The 26263-nt window shown below is 37.9% G+C and overlaps 2 protein-coding genes across 6 annotated transcripts in view; both read right to left on the bottom strand.

Annotated features, from left to right (window-relative positions):
- Positions 1–6439, bottom strand: part of LOC109848850 (beta-glucosidase 22-like) — a 7527-nt gene extending 1088 nt beyond the window's left edge. Inside the window, exons 1-11 of one of the 2 annotated variants that reach the window (XM_020418558.1) lie at positions 6165–6439; positions 6011–6074; positions 5740–5786; positions 1784–1859; positions 1640–1711; positions 1286–1373; positions 941–1199; positions 731–846; positions 439–659; positions 325–353; positions 136–238 (exon numbers count right to left, since the gene is read on the bottom strand). In XM_020418558.1, the coding sequence (XP_020274147.1) occupies positions 136–238; positions 325–353; positions 439–659; positions 731–846; positions 941–1199; positions 1286–1373; positions 1640–1711; positions 1784–1859; positions 5740–5786; positions 6011–6074; positions 6165–6308 (1219 nt within the window). In that variant the 5' untranslated portion in view covers positions 6309–6439. Of the gene's footprint in view, positions 1–135; positions 239–324; positions 354–438; positions 660–730; positions 847–940; positions 1200–1285; positions 1374–1639; positions 1712–1783; positions 1860–5739; positions 5799–6010; positions 6075–6164 lie in introns of both variants that reach the window. The other variant, XM_020418557.1, reaches the window with a different exon arrangement.
- On the bottom strand, positions 18673–24120 carry LOC109848849 (beta-glucosidase 22-like). Of its 4 annotated transcripts, XM_020418554.1 has the most exons (14): positions 23834–24120; positions 23680–23743; positions 22120–22202; positions 21178–21253; positions 21039–21110; positions 20672–20759; positions 20327–20585; positions 20123–20238; positions 19829–20049; positions 19722–19750; positions 19532–19634; positions 19207–19297; positions 18860–19114; positions 18673–18736 (listed from the first exon to the last, which is right to left on the bottom strand). In XM_020418554.1, the coding sequence occupies exons 1-13, from the start codon at positions 23975–23977 to the stop codon at positions 18880–18882; spliced, it is 1581 nt and encodes a 526-aa protein (XP_020274143.1). In that variant the 5' UTR covers positions 23978–24120; the 3' UTR covers positions 18673–18736; positions 18860–18879. The 4 variants fall into 4 exon arrangements, with proteins under 4 accessions (XP_020274143.1, XP_020274142.1, XP_020274144.1 ...); XM_020418553.1 differs by lacking the exon at positions 18673–18736 and having other exon boundaries at positions 18745–19114; positions 23834–24118; XM_020418555.1 differs by lacking the exon at positions 18673–18736 and having other exon boundaries at positions 18745–19114; positions 22120–22178; positions 23834–24118.

Below are 26263 nucleotides of genomic sequence, written 5' to 3'. Positions count from 1 at the left end.
TAGAGATAATAACTATAAAGGCTTAATGGAATAAAATATTAGGCTAACGCCTTCTTCAAAATGAACGTTAGGGACTGATCTGACTTTTGAGTTCCAGTAATACAAGGAAATAAAACAAATAAATAAAAGATGTACCGTTCTCTTGGATGTAGATAGGAGGATTTCCATACTTGTTTTTCAAATATCCCAGCATCTTTCGAAGCCCAGATGGATCGTTGTTTATGTGAGTTGGGTCGAACTGGAAACAACAGCTGGTGTTAGTGTGTCATGCCAAAAGGTGAACTTACAAATAACCACATGATACAGATGATGTCAAGCTTTTACATGACTAGTTGGTGTATCATCCTTGGAACCTGCAACAAGTGTGAACCTTGGTTAGTAGAATTGGAGACTATTATTTGTTCTCATGAGCCTGTTACATAGGAAGAGAAATGAAACCTGTGAGTACGGAATATGAATCTGCAGTGAAATCGCGAAGACCAGAGATAGGACCATTCGAGTTGTCCTTCACATATGCCGTTGTGTAGTGGTTCAATCCAATAAAGTCGAATGAGCCCTTCACCTGTTCTGATTCTAATCTGGTGAAAGATGGAAGCCTTTGACCGGCATTCTTCTTCATGATCTCCGGGTAATCTCCAAACACTAGCGGGTTCATAACCCTTGAGCAGAGCAGTTCTTTAGCAAAGGGTTACTTAAGGTTGTATTGTGTTACACAATGTCAAGCACTTACCAGCCGATCATAAAATCCATTTCCCTTTGCGTGGCCTCAACATCGCCCGAGGAATTTGAAAAGGGACATAACCATAAGGTATAGAGATTCAAGCTTATCCAACCCTTTTGCATAGCCTGCATTAAAATTTACAGCATCATTATTAGGCTGTTTGTCTGCGTTGTTTAATTATCAGAAAATCGGAAAAAAGGGAATGGAGAAAGTAAAGACTTGATATTTGGTTCGGTATAGGTTCACAACTGCTGCATGAGCTAAGAGCATATTGTGGACTGTGATATAAGGCTCCACTGTAGAATTCCCGGCTGAGCAATTATAAGCCCCAAATGGATAAGAACATCGCTGTGGTGGGAAAAATCCATAGTCATAGGATGCCTGACCATTTACATTCGGTTCAACAATCGTAGTCCAGTAAGAAACCCTGTCTCCGAACTCTTTGAAGCACACATCCGCATATTCTCTGAAATCATCTCTGCATCAATTTGTACAAAATTATAGAAGTTTCCGCTATTAATAACTATTTCAAACATTTGAGAAATTAGAGTCCTATGAAATTACATAATCTTAGTGCTAAGCCATCCTCCATATTCGTCTTCAAGGACCTGGGGAAGATCTAGATGGTGAAGTGTGATCTGCGGCTGAATTCCTTTAAAAAAAATCCCATGTTAAATTTTATTTTTTTCTAAAAATAGAAAATATGGACTATCTAATTTTCAGTTGGGCATCCATTTTGAAAGTACCAAATAAATTTTTACTGAGTTTATATGATACACAGCGACATCAAGTGTTTCAGTCTTTTCCAGAGGTGTACTTTACATGAAAAGTTTATATCCTCAGTCATTCTCATAATACCATATCTTAGTAGGAATTAGGATGCAATTCTGTAGGTAAGCGTCATTTGTGAATACATACCATGTTCAATTAGCTCGTTGATAAGATCGTTATAATACTTGAGGCCTTTTGGATTGACGTCTCCTCTCCCATCTGCAAAACAAACATTCATGTTATCAACTCTGCATCTCAAATATCATGATGTATCTGAAGACTGATGTTTACTTGGAAGAAGCCTTGACCACGAGATGGAAAATCTGTAGGCTTCGAGCCCTAGATCACTCATGAGTTTGACATCCTCCTGCAGGGTTGAACATGTTACTGGCAGAAAAGAAAGATGCACAAACACTACCGACCCAATGCAAATGATTTGTGAGGAATTTGAACACAATATCTGTTTCTTGTTTGATTCCCGATCTCATAAACTATTGAGCTATTGTAACTATCGGATAAATGAATAAGGTTGGCAACAGTTGGGTTCAATTTTGAGTCTTCACAAAACTCAACTCCTAGTTTCATAGAGGAGCCTGGCAAGTGGAAGTCGTATATTTGTCCTCATGCAATATTATCCATCATATTCCACGAGAAAATAGATTGTTACAGTGGATGTCCTTTTATCATATCCACATTCTGATTCCAACATTTTTCTGGCCATCAAGTTTTTTGGTTTTTTCTGATGGTAAACCTCCAAATTAAATTTATTTCGAGATAGACCCCTATATCTTGATATTTTGTGTTGGAAAACCTCACCGACCTTAGTAGGTGATTGAGGTTGGTGTAACAGTATTCACCTGCCTACCAATATTATTTACTTACCACAAACTTAGGCCTATAAATAACTCCCTAACTTCACTTTGTAATGTATCCTAAGCAAGTGAAATAAAACTCAAAGAGAGAGGATGCTTGTGGATGCCAAGCCAATAGCAAAATTAAGAGGGAGAGAGAAATAAAGAGAGAGAGAGAGGGAGAGTAAGAGAAATAGTGGTATGTTGTAAAAGAGTGTAGTAGGGTAGTAATTTATAGTAGAGAGAATGTTTGTATTAGAAAGAGTATTGAATGTTGTACTACTAAAAAAATAATAATAAAATATTTCTTAGTGTCCACCACTCTTCTCAACTCAACAAGTAGTATCAGAGTCACTCTCACAAATTAACAAGTGGTAGAGAGTAGGCGATCAAGGACCGCCTCTCCCCGACAGTGATCCTACCAGATTTTGTGAAGGTCGAAGTTCGTGCTTAGTCCGAGATTGTGAAGTTGGTTGGTCAGGGACTAGACATGCGTGGAGATACTAAAACAGTACCACGTCATGATGGCGGATCTAGCAAACACTACTGCTACACTTAAGAAACTCAACAACAATGATTATAGTTATTGGGAGACCTATTTAAAGTCTTATTTGCAAGGATATGACCTCTAGGAAGTCGTCGGTGGTGTCGAAACCTCAACACCTCAAGAAGCAGGTGAAGTGCTGAGGAATAGAATATAAATACTAGCAAAGCTATGTATATGCTACAAACGACAGTAGAAGAAAATCTTGTAGACTATATGCGAGATGCCAAAACTCCAAAGGAGGCATGAGATACACTCGCCACACTCTTCTCAAAAAAGAACGATGCTCGACTTCAGCTCCTTGAGAATCAGTTGCCGACCTTGCTACAGAAGGATGTGACAATCAGTCAGTACTTCAAACAAGTAAAAACACTCTGTTCAAATATTGCTCAGCTAGATCCAAATTTCAGAGTGTTGGATGCAAGAACGAGAAGAATAATAATCCATAGTTTAAGGCCAGAGCACGATAGGCTCATTTTGCTTCTACACACGGCTGGCCGACTTAACTAATTATTGGAGTTAGAGAACTTGTTCGCTTCACAAGAGACCTTAGCAAAACAAATGACTGGCTTTTCAATAAGAAGTGAAGATGAAGCATTATTCAGCAATAAGAAACGAAGCAAGAGAAATGAGCATTATGCAGTGGCCGACTCAGATATGCAGCCAATGAGTTCATACACTAGAAGAGCATGCTAGAGTGAGGAGCAAGGCAATCACCAAATAAGGCGACTTGACGGTAGCTGCTACAATTGCAGGAAGAAAGGCCACTTCGCCAGAGATTGCCGCTATAAGATAAAGCCGAAAAGGGCAATGTTGCAACATCTATCAAATATCGAGACAATGAAGAAGAATGAGATGCTCAAGTATCTGTGGCCATCATCAAAAAATGCACCAATCACCAAAAAAGAGGTCATTGATGTGACAATGACCTCAATTGTTGGGGAGGCTAAGTCTGCACTGGCAACAGTTCAGGTCAAGAAGGAATCAGTTATAGTAAAGACTGGATTATCGATTCTGGTTGTTCCAAACATATGACGAGAGACAAAGAAAAGCTTGTCAACTTGAATGAGTATAAAGGTGACCGAGAAGTTGTGATAGCCAATAATTCAAGATTGTCTATCACTCATATTGGGAAGACCATGTTCATACCGAGCTTCAATGCAGTTCATATCCAACTATAAGATGTGTACCATGTCCCGAGTATGCAAAAAATCTCATATCAGTGTCTCAGTTGACGGCTTTCGGGATTATGTAGTATTCGTACCACAAGATGTCAAAGTCGCAACTTGAAGCCCTCATGAGAACTTGTTATGGAGGGACGGAAGCTAGAATCTATTTATGTGATATCAGCAGAATCGACATATATAGATAAAGTCCGGAAGAATGAGACAGCTAATCTGTGGCATACTCGGCTTGGCCATGTGAGCTATCACAAGCTAATGATCATGATGGAGAAGTCAATGTTTAAGGGTATTCCACACCTGGAAATTCAAAGAGAGACCGTATACGAAAGTTGTTAGTATGGTAAGATGCATCAACTACCGTAGTAGGAGTCACAATTCAGAGCAAAGAAACATTTGAAGCTTGTGCACTCAGATATATTCGGCCGAATGAAGCAGGAATTGATAGGTCACATGCAGGACATGATCACTTTCATCGATGATTAATCGAAGTATGCCTGAGTTTATTTCCTAAAGGAAAAATCGGATGCACTGTCCAAATTCAAACAATTTTGAGAAAAAGTTGAAGCAGAACTCGGCAAGAAGATCTGTTGCTTATGCACAGACAATTGGGGAGAATACACATCAAAGGAATTCTATGACTACCTAAAGCAGCAAAAAATTTGGCGACAGCTAAGGTGGCCAAACACTCCGCAACAGAATTTGGCGTCGCAGAAATGAAGAATAGCTATCTCGCTAAAATTTACAGAAGCATGCTTCGTCTAAGAACGTGCCTAGGCGTTTTTGGTCGAAGTGTATGAAAAGTGTGGACACGTGATCAATCGGCTAAAGCAACCGAAATTGGAGTTCACGTCACCCTTCCAAAAGCTATGGAATATCAAACCAACAATAAGTCATTTTAGAGTTTTCGGTTGTATGTGTGACGTCTTTATGCCTAATCACCAACGCAACAAGTTCGACAAGAAGACTGTGAGGTGCATTTTTGGAGGCTATGACAACCAAAAAAAGGCTGAAGAACAAACAAGATAGGTTTAAAGATCAACCAGACCAATGAAACCAAATCTAAAATATGCTAACGTTGCCGTGATAGAAGATGTGAATGAGTCATCTACTTCCAAGGAAGCATATGGGAATGATAAATGGAGACGAGCACTGAAAGAGGAAATCCAAGCACTAAAAAATATATAGAATTCTTAAACTCATGGATAGAGAAGTTGGTGCTAAGGGGGAGTGTTGAAAATCATTACCGACCTTGGTAGGTGATTGTGGTTGGTGTAATCGTGTTCACCTACCTATCAATAGTATTTATCTAGCACAAACTTAGTCCTATAAATAACTCCCTAACTTCACTTTTGTAATGTATCCCAAACAAGTGAAGTAAAACTCAAAGAGGGAGAGAAAGAAATAAAGAGAGAGGGAAAGTAAGAGAAATAGTAGTGTGTTGTAAAAGAGTGTAGTAGTGTAGTAATTTGCAGTAAAGAGAGTGTTTGTATTAGAGAGAGTATTGAATATTGTACTACTAAAGAAATAATAATAAGAATATATTGTTTAATATCCAACACCCTTCTTAACTCAACAAGTAGTATCAGAGTCACTTTCACAAATCAACATTTTGAGGTTAAACTCATAAATCTTTGAGGATAGTTGAAATTAAATAGACTTGAAGCATACCTTATATTTGTGGTACCCATCAGAAGCCACATCACCTGTGCTTTTATCTGCCATGTTCCCTGTCAAATTAATCAACTACTAAAACTCTAACTAAAAGATACGGATAAAGAAAAGAGAAAATAAAAAAGCGGAAAATAAATTTAAAAATATTATAAATTTTTTGGGAGGTATATGTGCAAAAGCAAAAAAAAAAAAAGAAAAACATTTATTTAGGGAAATGGTATTTTATTGTCAATGTATTCCTAAAGAATTATGTATGCATTTATAATACCTGCAAGTGTGAAAGTATCCCAAATGCTTGGACTCCTTCCATCCTCTGCTACTGCACCCTCATACTAAGTAATTAATATATAACACAATTTAGTAACATGCATAAATTGCACACGACTAGCTCCCAGATTAATTATTCTGGCACCATTATTGACCTGATAAGCTGAGGTCCCTGCTCCAAAAACAAACTCAGAAGGGAAGTCATCTCTGCTATACTCCTCAGTTGCAGTCTGCTGAGTGAAGCCCAAAGGGGCAATGGCTAGAAGAAGCAGAAGCAATGAAGACGGGAGAAACCTCATCTCTCTCTCTGTGAAATCACTGAGATGTAGTGTGATTAGTTTATTATTGCATTCCTCTAACTCCCTTCTTATTGAATCCCAAGTTGGAGGTAGATTTTTTTGCAATAAGGAGGATCAGCTCCATCACTTGGAATGTGTGGTCAGCTTAACTCCAACGTAACTCACCTTTATTAGATCCAAAGATGGACCCAGAGGAATAATTTAATACGGACCGCATGACTATGATTGTTATGTACATATGCATTATTTATATCACAACCTTAGATGTTAAAAAGAATTTATCAGATTACTTGAAATCTTTATATTTTAATTGATCCACCACAGTAAGCAATATAAAGAATTTATTATAGATGATCCGTTTTCCTATCAAAATTTCCACCATAGGATGTGATCATGAATACAGTGAGTGAAATGAGCCCCCCCTCCCCCCTCTTTTTTTGGTGGTGGTAGTGGTTGGGTTATTATATATAGTATGAATACTATTATATATATTATATATATATATATATATATATATATATAATATTATATATATATATATATATATCAGAAAAATGGAGAAGAAGCTGGCCAGCTCACGGCCCCGTTGAGCTGACAGCTCTATGACACGCTGAGCCCCTACTTGTCACATCTAGTAGGCGGGCTCACATGTCATAGAGGTTGTCAGCTCAACACGGGGCCGTGAGCTGGCCAGCTCTTCTCCAGCAAACCTCTCTCTCTCTCTCTTCTCTCTCTCTCTCTCTCTTCTCTATATAATATTATATATATATTATATATTATATATATATATATATATATATATATATATATATATATATTATGGTGGGTTGGGGGTGGGGGTGTGTTCCGCTCATTCAAGGAAGTTTTGTCATGTGTAGAGTTCACTTTCAAGAAAATAGGGGATGGAACTTCGTTTTCAAGAAAATATGGGTGACCAAGAAGCATCAAATAGTCGTTTTCAAAGGAATTTGATTCAACGTAACAAGAAATTCCATGCAAACAGTATGAAAGGGTTTTCTAATTATCAAGTCTATTTCAGACTACTGGATATTATAGGCAAGTAGTAATCCACAAGGATGTTGGGGGAAATTGGTAGCTTGCAACTGGAATGTCAATTGCAGTTGCAGCCGTTTGATCTAAATTTAAAATTCTACAAATTACAGTTGCGGCTAGGGGTGGAAACAAATCGAATTTGATCGAATACCTTTAAATTCGAATTAGAATTCGGTTTAATCTAGCGAATCCGAATTCGAATTCGTGTCGAATGGGTAGAAGTTGTTCAAATTCGAATCAGTATATTAACTAGATATTCGGTAAATATTCACAAATATTTGTCAAGACACTTGGTTAAGGCATTTGATTCTTAAGCCTAAGGTCAAGTGTTTGAATCCTATGTTGGTATTATTTGTTTTATTTTCTTTTTACATGTTGCATAATTAGCGTAATGATTATTATGATATGTTACTACTAAAATTATTAAATTCATATATTTATAAATTATTAATTTATATATTTATCGATAGCAATATTAACATAAAAATTAGTATAATGTAATAATGTAGAAGCAGAAAAACATCTCATTATAGATTTTAGATCTACATGAATTCATTTTCTATCAAACTTATTTTAGCAACTTAAGAATGTTATCTAAGCTAAAATTTACATAAGAATTTATTTCTAATAGATATTTTGTTATGATATATGTCGACATGGTAAATATCTCAAGTGTAACTTTAAAAAATAAATATTCTATGATAAATTAAACTTAGAGGAATAAAATATAAAACATAAATGATTATTTAATAATCAACCAAATCAAATATATCTTAGAGGAATAAAATATAAAACATAAATGATTAATTCTATGATAAATTCTATTCGTTTATGGGCTGAATATTTAAAAATATTCATTTACAACTAAATGAACTATCGAGTCGAATATGACCGAATATCTGACCAAATAATAACCGAACAATTTAGTAATTATTTGGTTCATTTCCACACCTAGTTATGGCTGTTTCAGTTATTTTTCTTATTTGGGTCATTTTGTTCTGGCTAATTAGCACTAAAACAGCACAAAGTTTCTTATAGTTTTCACTTATATACCCTCAGTTATATTTCATCAAACTTTTACACATCTATACCTTAACATTTGTAAATGTCGCATGTTAATATTTTCTGTTATTTTAGAATATTTCGAAAAGATGCTAGTTCAAAGGCTGGGAGAATGGCTAGAAGCGAGGCAATTGGTAAGTATTGTGATGGGATGATGATTGAGTGGTCTCTATTTATAGTTATAGTGTACAGAGGTGATGCTTATAAACTGCAATGCTTTATAGTGGAGTGCTATATGTCATACACTGCTAGTCTGTTATAATCTATCATAAAGCGCTATAATTTGTTATAAATTGCTATAATTTATCATAAAGTTCTATAATTTATTTTAAAACCTCTCTACTTTCTTGAGGTTGTGTTTACCTTCCGCTGATTTCTTCTCACTTTAACCTTCATGTGCTAAGTATCCTAATTGTGCTCAGTCATAAATGAATCAGCATCATAACTATTTTCTTCGGGCAGATACTAATTTCGAATCTGGATGCTTTGTGAATTGAGTCATTACATAATAAGTGTTCGCATTCCTGCGCAGCTGGCAAATTTAAACTTGACAGCTTCAAATGAAGCCAAACCACTTTGTCTCATTTCACACCTTGATTAAGACCCATCTCCATTTATTAAATTAATGGCTTGTTCATCTCTCTTGTGCTTAAAATTCTCTGATCCAAGATGCTCAATTTCCTTGGTGGCACATTGAACCGCATTCAGGAGGAAATTCAATGCAGCTAATGAGGTGTTGACGAAATGTCTGAACGGAGTTGTCCACTTCTGCATCACATTATATGCATGAATACAGATAGCACATGTGCGATTTTAAGCTCTAAATGATGAGAGAACTCTAGCTTCCAATTTTACAGGTAACCCAAATAAAACTTTTATATCACGCTCGCTTAAAGAAGCATGTTTTTTTTTTGGTAACGAGGGAACCCCGGTTAGTGCCTCCACTTGAACTCCCTTTGGAGTCCGTCGTGCCCCGGTTCGAATCCCCCCAGACCCCCACAACTACAAGGAGCTACCTCTACGGTTGCTCGAGGGCTCATCCCCCACACGTGAGGGCAGCGGGCCCCACACGGCGGGGCGTGCAGTGTGTGGTCCGGTTGGATCCGAACCAGGGACGACGGGTCGAGCCGCCACTGACCAGATAAAACCCCGGCCTCCACCCCACCCGAGAGCGTGGACAGCAGGTGAATTACTCGCGGGGATTCGAACACCCGGTCATCAGGGAACGAAGTCCTAGGCGGCGAATCCCACCCCATGGTGCTGATGACCGAATGTCCCACCCGTGGGTGGTTCGCTTGCTTTGTTTGCTATTACTCTTGTTGTTGTTGTTGTTGTTACTGCCACTATAATAGCCAACAAAAATATAAATAATTAATTAATTAATTAAATAAAATAATTAAAAAAATCTTGTGGCGGAGATTTTCTCCACCGCTTTACCAAGTCGGTAAAAGTTCACCGCACTCCCAACAATATTTAATGGAGGAAAATGTGATAAATTCGGGTAAAAAAAAGAGAGAAGAAGAAGAAGGAGGAGGAGGAGACAGTGAAGGAAAAAGGGAAAATCTAAGGTAATTTAATTTTTATTTCCTTTTATCTAATTAGTTTCTAATAGGATAGTGATTATGATGAACAAGTTTAATTTTTGAAATACCTATTAAGATGGTATGGAAAAAGAAAATAACTAGCCCCTAGATCCGGCAAGGACCTCGTCATCGGCCGCTCTTGGTCGCCGGCGGTTTCCTCGTCGCCGTCCTGCAGCCATGGCGAGAGCAAGAGAGAGAGAGAGAGGCGGAAGAGAGAGAGAAAGAGAGAGGAGAGGAAACAAAAAAAAAACCGAAAAAAAAGAAAAGAGAAGAAGAAGAAACGAAGAAGGGGAGGAGGATCAGTTGGATTTTTTATAAAGGGAGGAAAAATTTGCTTTAAGTCCCTGAATCATATAAAAATTTCTAACAGACCTTAGAAAAATGGGTTATGGTTGGAAATAGCTAGAAAATATCTGGTAAGTCCCTGTTATTTATTCAACTTGTAAACAAGTCCAATCTGAAGAATAAAAGTTAACTTTTAGACTTGATAAATTCCCTATAACCCCTGTCTTATCAGAAATTATTAGGAAGTCCAGAAGCTAGTATATGAGAGTTATAAATTTTGATAAATTGCTAAAATTAACAATAAGCTCATGTGTACTGTAAAATTTAATCATTATTGATTATATTTGAATTTATTAGACTCCAGATTATGAATTGATTTACCTATAATATATGTTTGTTCTGAATTAATAATTAGTCATATATCTTACATTATAGGTTCTGGTTGATACTCGGGAGACTAATATTTTGAGAAAGTCGTGGCCACTAAAGGTGAGTTCATTTCTCACTAGTATTTTTATAATATGAAATTACATGAGTTTTATATTTGATTTATCTTGTGATGAAATAAATAAATAAATAATATGTCTTTTCATGTATATTAAAGATTTGACCTATGTCTATTGTGGTCTATCCTATAATACGATGTTAGCCTCGTACGATATATGAAAAGCAAATTTGATTTCTATATAAAATATGAAAAATAAATTTGGCTCTCATGTAATTTTTAAATACTTGTGGATTTTGTTTTATCTAAAAGTTTTTTATAAAGTATTTGGAATGTATTTCAACAGTTTAACGGATTCAAAGATTTTATGTGACTTGGTATCTAATAAAAGAAAAGTAGATATCCATAAACTGTTTTAACTGAAATGAGAAGCTTTACCTTGTCAAGTTCATTTGAAAATGTTTGTAAATTCTGAGATGCAAAGTATTACTCATTTGACATGTGATCTCGATGTTTTCAAACCCTCAAATAGTGCACTATGGATTGTTTCTGCCTGCCATATGGTGAATGCACCTTTATTTGGCCTTTCTGTATTGGCCCTTCTGTATTGTCCCTTCTGAAATTTGTTCTGGCCCATCTGTATTTGGCCAGTAACCTATGACAGTGTTAGGTGCATTCGATTCCCGGAAATTATTTGTTATCTGATGCGGTTTATGCATTCCCTTGCTACTGGGCTAAAATTCATAGCCTTAGTGTGACCTATGTGGTGACTTTTACATTCATGAATAACTCATCGAGAAATAAGATTCTGATAATTGTTTGTGAAATTGAGAAAACAACAATTCTCTGATTTTGTACAAATTAGTAGTTCTTTTCCTTCTTAACGTTTACCTTGATTCAAAAAAGGGTTTGATTCCAAGAAATTTCACAGTTTATTCAGTTGCATATAAGAAAGAAAATATAATTGTTGCATTCTTTATTAAAGACGACAATATTATGATATTTGGATCGTATTCTGCTATCTGTGAATTTCTCATGCAAAACTTAAAATTTGTTAATTTCTGAGAACTATTCTTATAACTATTTTGTTAACTATTTTGTTAGTTATCTAGGAACTCTAGTGGGAAATATTCTCACTGAGCGCTGTTTTCGTCAAAAGTTGGTCTTGCTGTGGAATTCATTATATCTTCGATCGATTACAATAAATTCAAAGGAATAGTCTTTTTATAAGATCTCTTTTACACAACAAAATAAAAATTACAACTTTTTAAAAACAAACGCAGGATCGTTGTTTGGATCGCTGCTTGCGTGAGATCTTTGCCTGTGCCGGGAGCGCTTTGACTCGTGGACCACCAAATCACAGATTCTGATTGAATCGTGAGGGGTTTGATGATTCTTCATTCGTTTATCGAAGTGAGAATTTAAAACGATATCTTATCAAAGTAAGATAGTCGCTCTTCTTGAAATCAAGTCAAGGCTCGAATTTCAAGGGATTGCCAGAAGCTCAAGAACTCTGCTCTCTCTCTGCTCTGGATTGCTCTAACAAGTGCTCTCTGATCAGCCTCCTTCAAAAATGATCTCAGGGGGGTATTTATAGCCCCTAGGACAAACTGTGCTTCCGAGACAGTAAACACTGTCTCGGGTTCCGAGACAGTAAATACGTGCTCTCGAAAATCCTCAACCGCCCCAACAGATTTTCTCTGTAACTGCCTTCCACGTTTTACAACTGCCGTTATTTGGCCAGTTATCAACGTGATCTCTGCCCACGACCGTTTCCCACGGTGCTTGAAACAGTACGTAGCCACGTGTCAGTCGCGGTTTACAAACGTTCTGACTTCTATTGAGAGCTATCAACACTGCTCTCAGTGGGCGAGACAGGAATACTGTTCCGCGGACGAGACAGAGAATACTGTCCGCCTGGGCGCCGAGCACAGAGAAATGCTGTCTCGCGGCGCATGACAAGATGCTGTCTCCGCATGGAGACAGAGAGAGTACTGTTCGCCTGCGAGACAGTACAACTGTCTCGCCTGGCGAGACAGGAATGCTGTCTCGTCATTGGCCGAGACAGAGCTAAATACTGTTCTCGCCTGCGAGACAGTTAAAAAGAAATGGTCTCGCGGTGTGCCGAGGAAGCCCATACTTGTTCTTTCTGCTTTTTTGAATTGATTCCTTTTATGAATGAATATACTGTACCTACTCAGCATTTTTTTGACGCCTACAGATACCCCCTCCAAAGTGTTCCAGACTTATTCTTTTATAGAGGAGTCTGGGACACTTTGGATAAGACAGGTCTTATTTGCAATCCCTTCGATACTTGATTGAGTAGATCGTACGGAAGGACCTGTAAATGGCTTCAAATCTTGACCTCTTCATCCTTTGGTCTATTCAGTGCTTTGTAGAATAGACAAAATTCTTCCGGTGTTACGTTTATCGCTTGACCGTTGTCGAAGTCTTGACTTAGAGCTGGTGTTGGATGACAGAGGAATAGTTTATATTCATATACTCGTTGGGAGGTAGTCAGGTTATTCTTAAGAATATTCTAAGTGATATTCTCCAGAAACTTCCTGTTGGGGGTAGGGGAACAGTTTAAACTTGTGTACCTATTGGAGTATTCAGGTTATTCTTAAGAATATTCTGAGTGATATTCTCTAGAAACTTCCTGTTGAGATTAGGGAAATAGTTTAGACTCGTATACCTATTGGAGTATTCTGGTCTCTTTTTTGTTGGTAGAGATGAACCCGATGATGGAGAAGAAGAATTTTATATTCTATCTCCTGGTCTCTTGTTTATTGGTAGAGATGAACTCAATGATGGAGAGGAAGAATTTTATATTCTATCTCCTTACCTCTTTTTTGTTGGTAGAGATAAACCCAGAATCGGAGAGGAAGAATTTTATATTCTATCTTCTGGTCTCTTGTTTGTTGGTAGAGATGAACCCAATAATGGAGAGGAAGAATTTTATATTCTATCTCCTTGTCTCTTTTTTGTTGGTAGAGATAAACCCAGAATCGGAGAGGAAGAATTTTATATTCTATCTCCTGGTCTGAGTAAGAATTTTATATTCTATCTCCTTGTCTCTTTTTTGTTGGTAGAGATAAACCCAGAATCGGAGAGGAAGAATTTTATATTCTATCTCCTGGTCTCTTGTTTGTTGGTAGAGATGAACCCAAAATCGGAGAAAAAGAATTTTATATTCTATCTCCTGGTGCAAAAGAAACTGAAAATGGGATATCCACTTAGAGGATCTGGACTGGTTTGAATAATCCTGACTGTCATAAGGTTTGATTATTCAATTCAAAAGTAGACCTCTCGTTCTTGAAATGAATCGAAAGGGGATTTTGGTTATGGTCCTAACTGTAGTAAGGTTTGACCAGGTGGGAGTTTCGAGGTGATCCTGACTGTAGTAAAGTTTGATCGCTCGATTTATGGACCTCTCGTTCATTGAAGGAATCGAGAGGGGATTTTGGCTTTGGTCCTAACTGTTTAAAGGTTTGACCATTCGATTTGTGGACCTCTCGTTCATGGAAGGAATCGAGAGAGGATTTTGGCTTTGGTCCTAACTGTTTAAAGGTTTGACCAAGAGAGAATTTTGTGAGGGAAGATTGATCCAACTAAGTGCTCGAATCTCACCTCAGCAAAAGAGATCACCGTGGGGATATAGTGTTTATCACTTTGTTTGTAATGATCGAGTTATCCCTAAGAAAATTACATATAGCATTCTTCCGAGAACTTCCCGTTACATGAACTATCCACCCCCAGCTTCTTTCGCGAAACTGGGCCTAACATCATACTGAGTTACGTGACTGGGTTATCCTTAAGAGTACTATGCATGGCGCTCTCTAGGAACTTCCCGTGAAAGAAAGGAAATAGTTTAGACTCATATACCTGTTGGAGTATCGAGGAGCAGTTTATACTCGTATACTCTTTGGAGTGTTGAGAAGCAGTTTATACTCGTATACTCTTCGGAGCGAGGGGAAAACAGTTTATACTCGTGTATCCAATGGAGTAAAGTCGTCTTTAATTGGCTTGTTTCGCCGTTATGACGCCAGTGTCAATTAGGGCTTGGATTTTATTTTTGAGTCCAAAGCAAATCTCGGTGGGATGAAGAACCCTTCTGTGGTACGCACAGTAATTTGGATCCGTAATCCTTTTAGCTCCCTCCTGATCTTTAATAGGTGGCAGCTCAATTTTATCATTAGCGAGGAGGTATTTCAATATGGCTGGAGCTTCATCATTTTCGAAAGAATACTCCTTTTGAAACCTCGGATTGAGAGTCGCGTTCCCAGCGATTGCAGATGTCGTTGATCGGCTTTTCTCAGCTTTCTTTCTTTTAAGAAAGTGTTCAGCTTGTTCGCCGCGCATTTTTAAATCTTTCCAAGTTTTGGATGGTACGACCCCAGGGCTTCCAGGACATCGATAGAGAGATTATTGTGGCATGTTTGCAGGATGAACTCCTCTGTAACAGGATCTCTGCAATTCATTGTCTTGTTACGGAAGCGCTTGATAAAATTGTCGACTGACTCCCCGTCTTTTTGCTTTTCATCTAGAAGGGTTCCGATTGACACTTCAGTGTCATCATCGAAGAAATTACTGAGGAACAAACTTTTCATGTTATCCCAGCAATTGATGCTCCCTGGCTTGAGATGTCGGTACCAATCGAAGGCGGGCCCACGAAGGGTGCCAACGAATGACCGGACCATTAAAGTCTCATTTCCAGAGATCACGCCCAAATGAGACTTGAAATAAATCAAGTGCTGAATAGGCGAGCTCTTCCCGTCAAACGGTGTGAAGTTCAAGTGCTGAATAGGCGAGCTCTTCCCGTCAAACGGTGTGAAGTTAATCAGATTGAATTTTACCGGGTACGGTATTAAATCCTATTCTCTTGGATAGGGACATGGAATACCCGTCTTTTTCACTTCTTGAGCCGTCATCAAAGTGTTGATTTTGTTTTCAAGCTCTTTCATTTTCTCGTCATCGTCTATGTCTTCATTCGAAGGACGTTGAGGAGAATGAGTTAGACCACCCCCTGTAAGAGGTGCTATTGAACCACCCCCAATATCGTTATTGGGACGGTGTGTTAAACCACCCCCGGCGTTATTGCTATTGGGAGGTGTATCAGCAAAGATGACTTCATCCACTTCTGGATCACTATCATCTGCAACATTCTGAGTGTGGCGGCTGGATTCAGCTCGCTGACTGGACTCAGGAGGTTGAGGTTGTTGAGTTAGCAACTCTCTCATTTGTTGAATAGCTAACTCCATCTCTGTCTTCATCTCAGCTCTAATTTCTTCACGTTGCTTCCTTGAAGTATTTGAGCGAACTGATCAGAGGTGATTGTGAGTACTTCTCTGGTTTGCCCTGTGCTAGATATGGTATCCTCCGAAGCGATCGCAGAACAAGTGTCCGAGAGCTCGTCCTATGATGACTTTCCTTCATGCATTCTCTTGTAGTCCCTATGTCTGATGGCTCTTAACTGGAGTCGGGACATCCGTTTGGCAATTCTTGAATTGACTTTTCCTCTCGGGGAAAAGTCGGGATTTGATTCATTTAAATGCCGCTTAGATTTTCCTTTATCAGCCATGTTGACGGTGACTTTAGGGAATTCGTCATCTTGGACATCTGACTTCTTATTGAAACGTCTTGGTTTGGACTTTGACATTTCAGTAGAAAGTCTCTGGAACACAAAAACTTTCGGTGGAATGGCTTTAAAGCAGTTGCATTTGGACAACACTGCTTTGATAAGTTTTTCACATACACAATGACGATTCGTTTCTCGAACAGTCCTTTTATGTGATTTATTTCCACCTTTAGTTTGATAGTACAACTCGTCAGCATGGTGACCAGAGCAACCTATCTTCTGTTCTTGTGTTTGAACATTGTTATCATACCCAGGATGACTTGTCATCACCTCTGAGCGATCCAAGGTTATGTCAAGAGTCATACGTTTAGAACCACCCCCTTGCGGGTGTGGAGTCTTAACGGGCTCCGAATGTTGATTTTTCACAACTCCAGACTTTGTAATCCAAACTTGGCAGAGTTTCGGTGGTTCTTTGGCCACCGTTTCCTTCTTCCTTTCTCGTCTTTGTTGTAAGAGAGCACGGGCATGAGCAGCGTTTGCACGACGTTTTTGTATACGTTCTTTGAGGGTCGAGCGAGCCCTTTTGACAATAGTCCATTCCTCCGTCGTGAGTTTAGCAGAGACATGAGTGATTGGTCGTTGAGACAACTGAACCACTCGATGCCTCCTCGACTCTAAGTCCGCATGATAACGAACTCCGTCGGGTTGTTCCAAGGCCTTAGCCATTTGGCGAGCGCGGCGTTGGCGTTGTCTCTGACGAGCTCTTTTCGTCAATGCCGGCGGGCTTTGATTTAATGACTCCTTAATTGGAGAAGAGTCATTATGAGCAGAGAGGTTGCGAGTAGAATCCTCAGCAACAATTAAGCGAGAGTCTTCATCTGTAGTGTTTGATAACTTCAACAAAGATGAAATCTTCCTGCATTTGCAAGGCGAGGAAGACTTTACAGATGAGAATGACAAATACTCCTCAAACTTCGCTTGGTCGAACTCGTACTCGAGGCGAGGAAGACTTTACAGATGAGAATGACAAATACTCCTCAAACTTCGCTTGGTCGAACTCGTACTCGACCGTTGATTCAACCGGGATCTTGATGGTTGGCTGCGACACGACGGTCTCGGCAGCGAGACCGTTAGCTCCCACTGTGGTCGCCAATTTGTTTGCGTCAAAAGTTGGTTTTGTCATGGAATTCATTATATCTTCAGTCGATTACAATAAATTCAAAAGAAATAGTCTTTTTATAAGACCTCTTTTACACAACAAAATGAAAATTACAACTTTTTAGAAACAAACGCAGAATCGTTGTTTGGATCGCTGCTTGCGTGGGATCTTTGTCTGTGCCGGGAGCGCTTTGACTCGTGGACCACCAAATCACAGATTCTGATTGAACCGTGAGGGGTTTGATGATTCTTCATTCGTTTATCGAAGTGAGAATTTAAAACGATATCTTATCAAAGTAAGATAGTCGATCTTCTTGAAATCAAGTCAAGGCTCGAATTTCAAGGGATTGCCAGAAGCTCAAGAACTCTGCTCTCTCTCTGCTCTGGATTGCTCTAACAAGTGCTCTCTGATCAGCCTCCTTCAAAAATGATCTCAGGGGGGTATTTATAGCCCCTAGGATGAACATTGTTTCCAAGACAGTGTTTGCTGTCTCGGCGGCCGAGACAGCAAAGATTGTCTCGGGTTCCGAGACAGTAAACACTGTGTTCCGAGACAGTAAAACCCTGTCTCGGAAATCGTTAACTGCCTGATAGTTTTTTGTAACTGCCTTCCCATGTTTCAAACTCCATTATTTTGGCAGTTATCAACGTGATTCTCGCCCACGACGTTTCCCACATGGCGAGACAGAGAATACTGTCTCGCTGGCGAGACAGTAAAGACTGTCTCGCGTGCGAGACAGCCCATACTTGTGTTCTTCTACTTTTTTTGAATGATATCCTTTTTGAATGATATCCTGATACCTATCAGCATTTTTGACGCCTACAAGCGCTAGCTCATTCCGTTGTTTTTAAAAAAATTTCAGATACGGCGTAGCTTCATAGTAGCCGAACTTTTGGTTTGAGCTTTTGGCTGAGAGGCGTTATATGGAGAGCCTCTTCTTGTTGATGTTACCTTCAGCACATTTTGTTTTGTTTTGTAAAAATGCTTATAACGGTGAGCTTGTGGGCTGTAAGTACCGATCATATATATATAGTTGCTCTGATTTCTATCATCAGCAGGTTTATGAATATTTTGAAAATAAACTATGTCATATGAGTTGCCAGGCTTGACTCGTGCATAAGACTTGTCTCGTGCACGGGTCGCTGCTGTCGCGTACCCCGTATTTTATGAATTTCCGCTGTAGATTTCGGGGCGTGACAGCCACCTTTCTTATGATACAAATGTGATGATTTTCCCTAGTTCTTTCTGCTATTTTCCTTCTTTCTGATAAGAAAACACGAAATAGACATATGTCAGATAAAAGCACTTATACAATCGATGACATAATCAAATAGAACAATCATTTATATGCATCCAGAATAACAAGCTGCAAAATCAAATGATTTCCTATTCTCCTGCTATGCCTATCACTGCTGAAGATACATTCCCTGCAGACCACTCCTCCGTATGTGGATATCATTCTTCTTCTTCTTCTTCGTAAGGAAGTTGGAATACCAATGTGCAGAGAGCTTTGGTTGCCTCTTGCGCTCTATATCGTCAAAATCCACATCGTACAGCCCAAAGCTTGATTCATATCCACTCAAAAATTCAAAAACATCTAAGAAGGACCATACAAAGTACCCTCTCACATTTGATCCATCCCTATAAGCAAAACAAGAAGAGGAAAAACATCAAATTGATTAGTGTGCTTTCTTTGTCTTCTTTCAGGGATGCAGTATGAAAATACTTCATACCCGATAGCCTGTAGCATGCTTCTTATAAATCCATCCAGGTAGTCAACCCGATCTGTGTCATTGAGGGTATCCTTGACACCCAAGCCATAACCTAATGGGAAAAATTAAAAATATATTGCAATTCATCATGATAATTTTGGGCCAAATGTTGAGATGAGGCCGTTACAGCAGTTAAGGAAATAGAACCAGTGATATTAAAACTGTCATTGCTAATTTAGCAAAGGCAATATTAATGTTTATAGTAGTTACAAAATCCTTAAATGAAAAATAAAATAAAACAAAAACTAAATTAAGTGTGCTGCGATAAAATGAAGATAAGACCTACCGTTCTCTTGGATGTAAATAGGTGGATTTCCATACTCATGTTTTAAATATCCCAGCATCTTTCGAAGCCCAGGTGGATCACTGTTTATGCTAGTTGGGACGTACTGATAGTAAAGGCCAGTGTTAGCAGCTTGTGCCAACAGATGAACATACAAATAATCATGACATGTACATAAGAATTGGACTTTTACCTGACCAGCTGGTGTTTCATTCTTAGAAACTGCAACAAATGTGATAGAGTTTAGGACTACTATTTACCCATATAAGCCAGTTAGCTGTCAAGGGAGAGAAAGAATACCTGTGATTATGCTGAACATATCTGCGGTGAAGTCGCGAAGGTCAGACATTTGATCACTGGGGCTATCCTTGACATATGCTGATGTATAGTGGTTCAGTCCGATGAAGTCAAATGAACCCTTCACTTGTTTTGATTCTTCTTTGGTGAAAGATGGAAGCCGCTGACCAGCATTCTTCTTCATGATCTCCGGGTAATCTCCAAAGACTAGCGGGTTCATAACCCTTGAGTAGAGCAGTTCGTTAGTAGAAGGTAACATAAAGAGTGGTGTTATGTTATATAATGTCATGTGCTTACCAGCCAACCATAAAATCTATTACCCTTTGAGTTGCCTGGATATCAGCAGATGAATTTGAAAAAGGAGATAACCAAATGGTATAGACATTCAGCCCAACTGAACCACTTTGCATCGCCTGCATAAGAACTTATAGTTATTAGCTATTTGTCTGCAATGAAACTTTAATCGAAGAAAACAAAAAAAGGGGTGGAGAATGTGAAGACTTGGTATTTGGTTCTATATAGGTTGACAACTTTTGCATGAGCTAAGAGGATATTGTGGACTGCGATATAAGGCTCTACTGTAGAATTGCCATTTGAGCAATTATAAACTCCAAATGGATAAGAACATCTCCCTGGCGGAAAAAGTCCATTGTCGTAGGATGCCTGTCCTATTACATTGGGTTCAGCGATCGTAGTCCAGTGAGAAACCCTGTCACCAAATTCTCTGAAGCACGCATCTGCATATTCTTCGAAATCATCTCTGCATCAATTTGTACAAAATTATTGAAGCTTCCAGTATAAATAAATATTTCAAACTTGTGAGACATTAGAGTCCAATGAAATTACATAATCTTAGTGCTCAGCCATCCTTCATACTCGTCTTCAAGGACCTGGGGAAGATCTAGATGGTAGAGAGTGATATGTGGTTGAATTCCTATTCCACCAAAAAAACACACACAGACACACACACAAGTTAGAAATTTTTTTCAAAAATTGGAAAATATAGATTACTGAAATTCCAGTTTGCCATCCAGTTTGAAACTATCAAGTACATTTTTACTGATTCTATATGATAAGTCATATCAAGTGTTTCAGGCTTTCCCAGTGGTCTACTTTACATGAGAAATTTGCATTCTCAATCATTCTCATAGTTTCGGGTTTTATTAAGAATTAGGATCATAATTTTAGCTAAGCATCTGCTGTGGACAATTACCGTGTTCAATTAGCTCATTGATAAGATCATTGTAGTACTTGAGTCCTTTTGGATTGACAGCTCCTCTCCCATCTGCAAAAGAAAAATTAATGATACGAATTTTGTAATCAAAGTATCTAAAGATATTGATGTCCCTTACTTGGAAGAATCCTTGACCAGGAAATGGAAAATTTGTAGGCTTCCAATCCTAGATCACTCATGAGCTTGACATCTTCCTGAAAAATTGAATATGAGAACGGCAGAAAGAATTAAAACAACCAATAGACAACTTTGTTCAGGTGGTTTACGAGGAACTTTGAACAAGTTATCTGTTGCTTATTTGATTCCTGATTTTATCTATCACCGAGTTTCATAGCTTTCAGATAAAAGAATAAGCTTGGTAGCAGTTGGGTTCGATAGAATTCGGACAAATTCAAATCCCGGTTCCACAGAGAAGCCTGGCAAGTAGCAACCAAGGATCATGAAAAAAAATACATTGGTCCCTTATGCAATATTATAATGTTTACCGTGTCATGTTTTAGCAGGTTGGATGTGTAGTAGTCACTTCTGATGCTACTGTGTCGAGATCAAACATTGATTTAATTATCAGTATCAACTGATCAAGTGGGGATTAGCTCCTACAATTTGTTTGGGTATGATATCATTTATGATGCCATTTTGATATATAAAATGATGTTATATAGAGACATTAGAATCAAAATGTTGCTGGCTTTTGATGGAGGGTGGTTTTCGTCATTTCTGAGCAGCTGATGAACAAAGGACTAGTGGTGACATATATCCATTTATGGAATTTAAAGATCCAACTCCAAGAGAATACATCGTCACAGTGAATATCCACTTATCCTATCCACATTACAATATTAACATTCATCAGGCTTCATAACTTATGTTTTTGGTGATAAATACAAATTGTTGATTAGATTAGACCTAGGAATGCGTGCTAAATTGCTAATAGTAATGAATTGCTCTGGTGTGTGCAACTACTCTGGGGTTCTTTCTGATAAACCCCTAAATCTTGATATTTTCAAGTTAAGACTTTGAAATTCTTAGGGTAGTTGAAATCCATAGGCTTGGAGCACACCTTATATTTGTGGTATCCATCAGAAGCCACATCACCTGTGCTTTTATCTGCCATGTTCCCTGTCATATTAAACAAGTAGAACTCTAACAAAATTATAAGAGGAGAAGAAAAGGAAAAATGTTACACTCATTGTCAAGGACCATTTTTATTCAAAAGTCAACCTTCTAATCTACGAATTAACGTATATCAAGCTAATGTTAATTCTCAACACTTCCTCTCGAGATTTAACCTTAGGACCTTCGGAAACCTGATGTATAATGATACCATTTTGAAAACCATTTTACTCATGAACATAAATTTTGTACCAAACTGATTAATTTTTAATAGACACTCTCGTGTAATACTTATCGGTTTATTTGAATCGAATTTAATGGTATCACAACCTCGATATATATCACCTACAGAAAAGTTCAGTTACAACAATACTAAATCAAAATACAGCAAAGTTGTATGACAATCCTGCTTGCGCTTGACCATAGCTTTTTATAAAATAAATAATTCTTTCTTGAAGTTTTGAAGGGAAATGGCCATTTTTTAGGGTTTTCCACCTTTGAAATAGGTTGAATCGAATAAAAACTACCTTTTTAAGTTTTTCCCACAAGTAAACCACGTTATAAGTGGGATTAGTATTCAATCAATCAGCTTTTTGTCAAACTTCCCTCCATCTAACGATGTTACGTGAACGATGTTCACGAACACCATCGTTACTATTTGTTACGTGAACAGTGGATTCCTTTTTTTAGTTTATTTTGTGTAGGGTGTTTGATAATATTTTGAAAACAATGATGCCAAAGTTGTTGATGTTGTTGAAGCCGTCGATGCCATCAAAGCCGTCAAGAGGAGCATGAAGGCTATGCAAAACCCCCTCGACGACCTTGAGACCTAAAAAGATGGAGGGAAGTTCTATAAGATCAATTAGGCTCTGATACCACGTAGAGAAAATAGAAAAGGTAAAAGATCTTCATTCATTTAATCCTAACCTCTCTTATAGAGATTAGGAGGATATTATGAAATAAGTATGAGATAAAATCATATCAAATCATATCTCATAATATCTCAATGATATCTCATAATATCTACTCGATCTAAATACTAATAATATCTAACTACCTAGGTTCAAATCCCATCGGCTACAAATTTAAAGCAGATTTTTTAAAAAAAAACTGACACTGCTACATGAGTCTAGGTTTCGACCAGTAAAAAGGGGCGCTCAACCTGCAAGGGCAAATGTCAGAATTAATATAAAAGTATAATCCTCGATCCTCACCATAACTTCGGAATTTTGGTGTAATGGTTAGAGTGACTAAATTTTAGATGGTAGCAGAGCAACTTAGGTTTGAATCTTGTTAGCCACGAATTTAACATGGAATTTAAAAATTGTTACCGCTGCGTGAGTTCACTAATGATTAGAGGGATGATCTAATGGTTCGAGGGGCTTAATTTAAGAATTTCTTTAAAGATGATTTTTATCGATTCGACCTATAGTAAAGGTGGTTTTCATTGGAAAAAAACCTCCTTTTTCAATGTTTTCTTAAAAAAATATGGATGCATGTATGATACCTGCATGTGTGAAAGTATCCCAAATGCTTGGACTCCTTCCATCCTCTGCTACTGCTCCCTCATACTAAGTAATTAATATATAACACAATTTAGCAACATGCATAAATTGCACACGACTAGCTCCCATACTAATTATTCTGGCACCATTATTGACCTGATAAGCTGAGGTCCCTGCTCCAAAAACGAACTCAGAGGGGAAGTCATCTCTGCTATACTCTTCAGTTGCAGTCTGCTCAGTGAAGCCCAAAGGGGCAGTGGATAGAAGAAGCAGAAGCAACGAAGGCGGGAGAAACCTCATCTCTCTCTCTCTCTGTGAAATCACTGAGATGTAGTGTGATCAGTTTATTATTGCATTCCTCTAACTCCCTTTTATTGAATCCCAAGTTGGAGGTAGATTTTTTTTTTTTTTCCCAATGAGGAGGATCAGCTCCATCACTTGAAATGTGTGGTCAGCTTAACTCCAACTCCCCTTTATTAGGTCCAACGATGGACCCAGAGGAAAAATTTAATACGGACCGCATGACTATGATTGTTATGTACATATGCATTCTTTATATCACAACCTTAGATGTTAATGAAGAATTTATCAGATTACTTGAAACGGCTAGAAGGAGGAGAAGCAATGAAGATGGGAGAAACCTCATCTCTCTCTGTGAAATGTATGATTGGTTTTTTTTTTGTGGACGTCCTTCAATTTCCTTTTTATTAGCCCCAAAGAAGAAGCTGGCTACTACCTCCTCAAAAGGAAAAGGACAAAGAGACGCATAGTATGCCTTCATAGATGATAGCGAAGTCCTTCACATGTCACAGAGGACAGAATTTTGAAATGGTTTTTTTTTTTAAATTATTAGTTTCGATGTACTTGTAAATATCTATTAAAAACAACCTAGTTTCAGTTATGTCAATAAAACTAGGTCGATTTAAAAAAATAAAGAGATTTCTGAACTCTACGTTATTGGCAATCTCGTAGAGTTAAATTGTGTGTCAAACTCTACGAGATTGAGAACTTATCAAAATCGACCTAATTTCATCCAACGTGATAGAAAGGAGGTCTATTTTGATAAATATTTTGGAAACAGGTCTATTTGATAAATATTTTTGAGAATTGGTCTAATTCAAAAAGTACTTCTGGAATGTACCACATCACTATGATTATGGGCGTGCATTCCTTTGCTAGCTCACTGAGGTTGACTCTTAGATAATAAAAAAAATTTCCAAATCAATTTACAACCTTAGATAATAAAAAAAGAATTTACAGTTATTTGCATATATACTCCTTAAATCATGGGTATTTGTAAACTACCCTTTAAATCTCAATATTTGCAAGACTCCCCATCAAATCTTTGATTTTGGAAAAAATTTCCAAATCAATGGCTCATCGTCTTTAACATGCTAATTTGTAACTGCAATTTAAAAGTTATTTTAAAAAAAATGATCAAATTTTTACTTGCCATAATGGTGATTTGTTAGTTTTCGCGATATTTTTTTCAGAAATTGACGACTCGGAAAGTAGTTTTGCAGATACTAGGATTTGGGTGGTAATTTTGCAGATACCCTTGATTTAAGGGTATATATGTAAATAACCCCAAGAATCTATTAGATTATTTGAAATTTTTGTATTTCAATTGATCCACAATTATAAGCATCTTCTAGGTGACTAACCCCCCATAGAGAACTTATGGGAGACGTACATTTTTCTCTTCTCAGTTTCCTACAATTGGATGTGGTCATCAGCACACAAAGTGAAATGACATCATTAGGTAGATATTCCTTCATGATTAACTGTCGTGATAACAATCGTGGGAATTCAAAATTCAAGAAAAAAGTGGGTGACACCAGAAGCATCGAATATCGTTTTCGAAAAGGAGATCGGATTCAGCGTAGAAATCACACCTTCACAAGCAAATTCCAGCGTAGGGAAGGTTCTCTAAATCTTAGATAATTAAGTCACAATCCAACAAAGTAGTTACATTAGGCACGCTTCTTCCGCAAATAATTTCTGGCTTGAATTTTCCACTAATACACATGAGATGCGTCGCCAAAATTTACAAAACCGGAATCAAACATCTAAAGTAGTACCAAAATTTAGCAAAAGCTAGCTATCTCATTTGTGTAGATAAAAGTATGAGAAAATTAGTGTTTAAAAACACACTCTACCCGTGGTCCGAATACTCGCTCGGGTACTCCTACGTGAGATCCAAACATGTTGGCCGCTCGATTATGCGGTCAAACCACATAATCGAGCAGTCAAGGAATATGCGCCCCCATAATAAAATTATGTGGGTGCATAATATACCCGACCAGACCCGCACTTCTATGCTCCCGATCGAAAGATCCCAAAAAAAATACGTTGCTTCAAAATCCTAAATTTAGTCACGTCATAGCCTCTTCTTCACCACCACTAGCTGGGGCAAATGAAGACATGCATAGGAGGAGCAAAACAACACTTAGGAGGGCATACTGCGGGGGAGGGAAGGATAGAATATGATGGCTCTTCTAGTGTAGTGACCGATGATAGGATTGAGGAAGGGCCTATTGGAGATGATTTACTTTATTTTTATTGTTTATTGAAAAACCCTTAATC

The sequence above is a fragment of the Asparagus officinalis genome, chromosome 7, assembly GCF_001876935.1.
Source record: "Asparagus officinalis chromosome 7, Aspof.V1, whole genome shotgun sequence".
Classification (NCBI taxonomy): Eukaryota; Viridiplantae; Streptophyta; class Magnoliopsida; order Asparagales; family Asparagaceae; genus Asparagus; species Asparagus officinalis.
The sequence above is the reverse complement of the archived record's forward strand: the minus strand, read 5'-3'. Positions and strand labels throughout refer to the sequence as shown.